Below are 8,200 nucleotides of genomic sequence, written 5' to 3'. Positions count from 1 at the left end.
AAAGATCAATACTGGCTAAAAAAATGAAAAAAATTACGGTAAACATTTTTCACCGGAAATTACACTTTTAATTCGGTGGATATTAGAACCTTAACATCATTTTAAGAGGGAAATCCTACAAATGTGATTTCTGAGGGTCATATATAGTAACTACCCTTGTGGCAGTTGAATCGAAACTCTCCCATCAGAAACGAGAAATTTTCTAGTATTTAGAAAAAAAAAAAGCAACAACAAAGAAATTCCGGGAGCTCTTGTACCCACGGCCGTTCTGCACATTTCCATATTCTCGTTTTTATATTTGTTGTTTTGTTTTATTTTCTTTCCTAACAGTCCAAAAACATGCAGAACTTTTTAAAGGTACTTTGCCAATTTCTACTGATATCTGCCAGAATAGGAGTGGTTTGGTTGCGTACGTGTTCGATGACCTCAGGTTTCTGTGATCATTGTTTACCCACCTAAATTCAGGCTGATGAGATTAGTTGAGTTGTTATAACCAGTTTCTCACCGGTAGGATTCTGGCAAACGGGGTAACTGGTAGAATTGGAATAATATTGATGTCGTGTTTGCATTTTTGGTGCAATGAACGAGTCAGTTGCCAAAGCTGCTTTCTTATGGAGTGGTGACTCTCCATGCCTCGTAAGAAGAGGCTAGATTGAAACATCCTTTAGTGAACTGAGGCTCAATTGCGCAAATGGAGCTCTTTTTTTTTTCTGACGCCAGAGGACAGAATTTTTCTGGGAAAGTTGAATCCTTTTTCAGATAGCTGACTCATTTTCTCATTCTTGTGAGATCTGTTGTGGTAGGGTGGCCCCAGTAATTTGGATTGACGATTGTCTAAATTATGAATGACGCTTCTGTGACTCATGCTAGAATTACTTACTGTTTTTTTTTATGTTTTTCGCGTCATAAAATTTTTTCTGCTTTCCCAGCCCTTTCTTTCTTGGTTCTACTGGCATTGCTATATTCAACAAAACTGTTTTTACCCCCCTCCCCCCTCCCCCCCCTTAAAAAAATAAAAAAAAAATTCGTATCATCAACTGAGTTGCTATCGTGGATTGGCCTCCGTTCGGCAGAACGAAGCTTTGCATCAGAGATGAAGGATAAGTTTAACTGAGCTGACTGACAGGTTATGAAAATTTTATAACCCTATGAATCTTTCTGTACATGTTATGAGAAATATAAGTTGAAAGTTGGGACAAACTTGTTCAATATTCTTAAAAACTTCCGTATTTTATGGAATGCTTTTTTATCAAGAGGGTTATCTCATAGATCACGTTTGTAATTACTGAATTGTAAAGCTATTTATTTTCCTTGGGATATTCATAGCTTCTGTTGGACTTTTATCATTCTTGGATTTGTTCAGGATTTAGGGCTGGTTTTTCAGTCCTGGTCTTTCCACTGCTTCGCTTTAGTTGTTTATCGTGTCCAGAAATTTAAATTCATTGCTGTTATGATATTTTTTTCATGTTTTATTGAGTAAATGTTTATGCTTGTGTTCTAAGACAACTTGTTTAACCAGGAGGGGTCACATGGCACTATAAACATCGGACCACATCTTAGAAATGCTGAACCGAGTGATGGTTACAGTACCAACCAGAAATTAGACAGTCGCGTGAATGCTCAGTGCAGAAGCAAGTAAAATGTGTATTTAAGAGCTAAACGCAGTCTATCAGCGGTTCAGGAAATTCTTAAAGTACAGCTCAAGACAGGAATCTATGCCCTTAATGGGTTTGTTTAATCATTAAAGAAGAACAAAGAAAATCATTTCCGGTTTCTGTCCCGTCAATTGTCTCGCCTAAAGTTTCACACAATCTATATGCAGTAGGAGTTTACTGCTCCTGGAATGGCTCACAGTTGATACATGAGAAGATAAAGTTGACTTGCTGCATGATGTAAGAATAGCTAAGGCGTTGCGTAAACAGGATATGGAGCATCGTAATGTATCATGGATACTTGATCAGGATGGTGAAGAGGAGCACTGGATAGAAATGATTCGTGAGACATGCGGGAAAAATTTTGTAGTAGGCTGTGAATTGACAATCAAGGTGTTTGACAACAGTGGCAACTTTGAGAAATGTTTCAGATTTCAAGTTCTTCAATAAATTATTAAGTTCTTCTGGCAATAAAAATATAAGAAACAGTCTTAAAAATCGCGGTTGTCTGGAGTACATTCCGTACATGGTCTTTATGTTAATTATATACACTTCAATGGTATCAGACGCTGATGTAATAAGGTTTATAGCTAAACTGGATAGCAACTCTAAAGTTTCATCTCGTCAACCGTGATTATTTAGATGTTCGAAAGGGGAAAGTTTCTAGCTTGATTACCGCAGAAATCAGGGGGGCTCAGCTTTTCACTTAAAGAGACAATTATTACTCAGTGAGCATAACAGTTTTGAAAGGAAGTCAGTGATTGTTAAATTCATGCGTCTGAAGGCACACTGACACAAAAAAGAAACCTTGACGGTTAAAAATCAGTGAGTGGAATGCAAACCGGGCAATGTAATAAGTTGTTATCAGGGTTTCCGACAAAAGCGGCACTTCTTCCTCTTCCTCCCCGTATATGTACCAATGGCAGCAAAATCTAACAAGAATACAAGACATAACAACTCATCTGTGACCTTAGTTTCCTCTTAGTAAAGATCGAAATACGTCTTTGGGTGATATTTTGATCAATTCTGAGATATAATGAAAGCCAAGGAAGAAAAGAATAAGGTCACTTTGATAGTTATTTTGGATTTGTTGTGTTGTTTGTAAGTTTGTGCTCATCATGTGGGTCACGACTCACTGAGGCATTGTCATCATGTGCGTATTCAAAATTTTTAATTTTTAAGATATAGACAGTTAATCGTGCATGGCATGTCAAAGTTTATTAAATTGTTTTTAATTTCGGCGAGAAAAAGTGAACCAGGAGATAAGAAGTATAAGTTGGGGAAAGAACATTTGGTGTACATGTAGCTACGAGAACATTTCTCTGTCGTCCTGAAAGTTGTTTTCCCAGTGATATCCATTTGGAAGGGATGACACTTTCTGTGATGCTGAATACGTTGCTGTACGTCCAGTGTTACTTTTAATAGCAAGATAAGGAAATAAAACTGTGAGTTTCTTGTTCTGACTCGAAAAACTTAGAGGAATCTTGGGTAAAATTTCCGCACAGCCCCATACTATTGTAAAACAAATCTGTTTTCCCAGTGGAAATGTATTGTTTTTGTCATTTTTTTCTCTGTTCAAGAACTGAATGCATAATGTAGTATGGGGCTGTACGGAAATTTTACCAAACTTACTGTAAAAAAAAAAAAAGAACACGCTGCTGACAAAGTTAAGTGATTCGTGTTATGTTCATTTTGCTCTGAGTGGCTCGCCTTGCATTTTCACTTTCCATGCACTACTTACTGATGCATAAAACACTCAAAAGAGGCTAACGAGAATGCTGTGAGAAGGGATTCCAATCATTCTAGATGTAAATTACATCGTTTGTCATTGTAGGGCCATAACCCGATAAATAGCCAAATACTAATTTAGTTGAAGGAACCCGTTCCAGCTCCAGTTGTGGTATAACAGTTATTTACGGGTAACAAGGTAAAGAAAGAACTCAGTATAGGTAAAAAACATTGCAGCTGGGAACAAAGCTAACAACTAAGGAAGATTCATGAACAATAATTATCCTTTTTCGCCTCGGGCATCAAACAACATTTCCATTGAGAAGTTGAATGATGCCGTGACGTGATTGAAAATTTCAATGATCACGAGTTACATTTTATTAAACAAAACAAAGAGAGCTTTAAATTGTACTTTTACTGATACCTGTCAGGGATTTCTAATGCTCACATTATCATTCGTCGGCGAAAGGAAGAACTTAAGACCACAACAGCCTATTTGAGTGTCTGCAATGAGCAACATAGCTTTTCAAAGACAAATATGTTTTTCCAACAGAGGATTATTTGAAGAGGCTATAAATCTTCACGCCATCATTCCTTGATTGCTTTCTCTTTGTTGTGCTTTGTTTTGTTTCATTTTCTGGGCTGACAGCTCATTCCAAAATTGCAATCATCTGTGAAATTTTGTCATCGTTTGTTTTTTTCTTTGCGTTCATCGACGCTTGAGAAGCTGCTTATTGTGAAGATTTGCTGAAAGTAGCTCTCGATTTCTTGTGATTACTAAGTTCCAAGCTGACATAATGTCTGCGATGATAACAGCAGTTTTCAAAGCGACTATTGGATGGCTTGTGGATAAAGGCAGATATGAGGCAGCAAAGAAGCTTAAAGATGGCGACGTAACAGATCAACAGTTTCGCGGCATCATCATGCGAGAAATCGATGACATGAAGTCCAAGCTGGATGGATTATCAAAGAAAGATTTGTTAGCAAGTATTAGCTTCTTTAGAGAAGGAATCGAGCTGCTGTATGGAGTATTTGAAGAGACAAGGTCGAGGAGGGAGTATGACGCGGATACAGCACAAGCGGCTTGTGCGGAAGCTCTGTCGCTCACTGAAGGAATGAAACACTTGGAGCTTACTGAATCTGGCACAAGAAAGCTCGCCAAATCAAAGGATAGATTCAAAAGTGCTCGTGAAAGAGCAACAGATGCCTTTTGTAATGAAGCGCTGTCAACAAATGACCGCATCTTGGCAATGCAGTACCGAGTGATGGCTACAGTATTAGAAACAATAGACCATCCCGCGGATGCTGTAGCACCATGCAAAGTGTGTATTGAAGAGCTAAACAGTCTGCCAGTGGTTAAGCAAAGTCTTCAAGAACAGCTCAAGACAGGAATCAGGGCAGTGAAGAGTTTATTTAACAAAGAAGAACGACGGAAAGTTATTTCCGGTGTTTGTCTTGTCAATCGTGTCGCCTACGATGTCATACAAACAGTACCCGTTAAAGAACCATTTACAAATGAACCATTTACAAAAGAATTATTACCACCATTGCCCATGATTGATACAGGAAAGGAAAAAGTTGATCTGCTGCGAGACCGGAGAGTAGCAAAAATACTTTGTCAACAGGGTATGAAGAACTGTAGTGTATCATGGATACTTGGTCATGATGGCGAAAAGGAACACGGATTAAATGCTCCGTATGATATCGCTATTAACTCAAGCGGGCAATATATTGTAGCAGACGAGGACTTGACAATCAAGGTGTTTGACAACAGTAGCAAGTTTGTGCAAAGTTTCAGACTTCCTCCTCTTACTGATGACAGCGGTAAAGAGCTATCGATTAAAACCTCGTCGGTTCGTCTGGCCACAGACATGGATTACAACATTTATGTGCTGGGCAGAGAAAAGAGTCGTGAGGGCTCACCCTGGATTTTTAAGTTTAACAAAACCACTGACCAGCTTCACAAGTTTCGCGTCAGGACAATGGGCTTCGACATTAACCTGTGTGAACTGTTAGTCAGTGATAGTGGTAAAGTGATGGTACTGAAGCATAACTATAGGGAGGAAAATGGGATTGTGGATGTTTATGAGACTAATGGTCAGTTTGTCCGCAGTTTTGGAGAACAAATCTTGAGGAGCCCCCGCGACTTCACTACTGTAAGTGATGGCAGAGTTATGGTGGTGCAACGAGGGATTCTGAGTGGTGTTCACATATTTAGCGAACAAGGTGACTATCTAAACAAGTTTGATCTGCAAATGTCTATGGCGTTTCCAAAAATTGCATTTCACAGGGAAAGTCAACAAGTCGTCGTGGTCGGTGCTGAGGACTATGAATCAGACATCTTGTATATAGAAATACACACCAAAGATGGTAAGTTTGTGCGAAGTACTCCTATCCATATGGAAGAGTCCTCTTCTCGGGAAGGGATTGCAGTGACCACTGAGGGACGCATTGCAGTCGTATTGTTCCTTAGAGATTTAACACGCAAAGTTATCATTATTTAAAATCACGCTTAGTGTACAGACTAATCATTATTAAGGATAAATTGGTGCTTTGCATCAATAATCATGCAATAAACATAATAACCACAATTCCTTTATTTTTCACAGGGCATGATGTAACTTGAGACTAAAGTTTCATGCCCAAAATGAAAGCTTTTATAGCTTCAGTTTATTAACTTTTGATGCATTGGAATTTTATCGAAAAAATGCGATGCAGTTTTGAAATTTTCTTGGAAATAAGTATGGCATCATTAATCATGTAGGGACTTAACTGGTGGCTCTAGGCTTAGCTTGAGATATGATGCTCATTTAGCAACCGGCTTTGCGGTCCTCACCTCTTTAGATGTATTAATAAAATTGCACATTGTATCTGAAATATATCTCCTTGTAATGGGAGGAAATATTTTCTTTAAGTCATGGCAAGGTGACACGATCTGACACATCAATAAGCTGAGATATTTGTTTATTCTCATTACCTGTTCACTGGATAATGTATGGATATTGTAAGGAGAGATTGAATGTGATTCTCTTCTGTGAGTGAAAGGGTTGATATCCAGTCTCCCTTTCAAGTATGTGCGTCATTTTATATTTTAATCATGGTGTTCCTATCTCTCGATAATTTTAACATTAGTCTTTATCCTTCTTTTAAGCATAATGCGTGGACAGTTACTGCAGTGATAGGCCCAATGTTTGCTTAAGTAGTTTTGAACACTAAAGCTTTTCTTGTCGAATGTTTCATTAATCAAATTTAGTATTATATTTAGCCGTTGTTTCCTGCGTGAGCCTTTTACCTCCCAACTCTCGCCTTTTTTCGTATTACTCCCGTCTTCAGTTTGATAAAAAGGACTATTAACTTAACTAATTATATTACATATCAATCATGTTAAATTTTCTCTCTTCGTCGAAAGTAGCTATAGTTACGAGCAATAAAAAGCTGGCTCCAACGAATGATTCATATCACTACACATCCATTGTTGAACCGTTTGCATTTCTGAGCGTTCAGTTTAAGCGCTGATAGACCGTTAACTTTGTTTTGATTGTTCAGTTTTAGTTTTACTGCCAATTCAAAGGGCCTACTATTACTGAAAATTTGCAAGCGCATGTTGATTTATTTCCAAACTTTACTTAAAGACTTGCAGCTGGATGGCAGGGCGAGAAGAGAACGAAGGTCCGGTTAATGAAACGGTAATTTCAGACACGGCTACTGCATAATTTAACTCGCTTAATGGAGTGCTATTTCACTCGCTAGCGTGCCAATTTACCCAGTGCCGAGCTCGACAAAATTCGTTGCGCCGGAAAGATAAACGAGTTCAGAATGGAAATAACTTGGCCTATCTATACACTGCAAGAGTCTTTCGTCAAGCAGTAGATCAACCTCGTGATTATATGACATCATTGTTCTGTTCATTTGATCGTCCCAGTTGTTTTCTTAAATTTACCCACCCCATGGCCAGTACTTTCTTAAAGCCCTCACACAGTGCGAGAGACGGAAGATAATTAAATTAGATTTAACTGGGAAGAGGCTATGAAATGAAAGGCAACCTTTCGGTTTGATGAAACTTTTCATTTTCTTGTTATCAAAACTGTAAGTTGAACGTTAGGGGAAAAAAAAACTTTTAAATAATCTTAAAAATGTCGGTGATTTCAACAGATTATCGCTCAGTGACCCAAGCAGGCTTAAAAGGAAATCGCCTCAAGATTATTTATTCTTTGACAGATTAATTCGTGGTAATAAAGACACAGAGATTAACCTTGACGAGTGAAAATAAGTGAACTGAATGAAGACTGAGTAATGTAGCATGTCATGCAAGAGTTTCTGACAAAAAACCGCACTTTCCCCGTTCCTCCGCGTTGACATCTTTAGTGGAAGCTTAGTTTAACGTGAAATACATGCAGTAACTTAGTTATGAGTTGCCCCCTCACCATTTCCTGTCATCTCTAATTTATGATAAAGAGAAATATTTTTTTACCCTTTTAAAACAATTCTGAATTGATAAACGCCACGAAAGAGAAGAATGAATTATTATTGAATGGTCCTTGTGATTTTTTTGTGTTGTTTATCAGTTTGAGTTCATCTTGTGAGTCACGGCACAGTTGTTCATTGTCATCATGTGAGTATTCTCGTATATTGAGTTTCTGATCAATGATCAAGTTTAAAGCTGTTTATTTCTTTTGTGACTATTTATAGCATCTGATGGACTGTTATCATCCTTGCACATACTTAAAAGCTTGTACTGATTTTGACCAGCCTCTTTCACTGTTTCACTCCATTTGTTTTGCTTCTTGAGAAATTTCGAATTGTTTTTTTCGTTCTCTTTG

At 38.0% G+C, this 8,200-nt stretch overlaps 1 protein-coding gene across 1 annotated transcript; it reads left to right on the top strand.

The window, feature by feature from the left end:
- Positions 1-4,177: 4,177 nt before the first annotated feature.
- Positions 4,178-6,545, top strand: LOC136284029 (uncharacterized). Its single transcript, XM_066173767.1, has one exon. It carries the CDS (start codon positions 4,178-4,180, stop codon positions 5,882-5,884), a length of 1,707 nt encoding a protein of 568 aa, XP_066029864.1. The 3' UTR covers positions 5,885-6,545.
- The last annotated feature ends 1,655 nt before the right edge of the window (positions 6,546-8,200 follow it).

Source organism: Pocillopora verrucosa, chromosome 10, assembly GCF_036669915.1.
Source record: "Pocillopora verrucosa isolate sample1 chromosome 10, ASM3666991v2, whole genome shotgun sequence".
In the NCBI taxonomy this organism is placed as follows: Eukaryota; Metazoa; Cnidaria; class Anthozoa; order Scleractinia; family Pocilloporidae; genus Pocillopora; species Pocillopora verrucosa.
Note: the sequence above shows the minus strand (reverse complement) of the source record. Positions and strands in the feature narration are given on the sequence as shown.

Bases quoted from the DNA above. Each gene is read 5' to 3' on its own strand.
- LOC136284029 (XM_066173767.1), top strand. From the start codon at position 4,178: ATGTCTGCGATGATAACAGCAGTTTTCAAAGCGACTATTGGATGGCTT.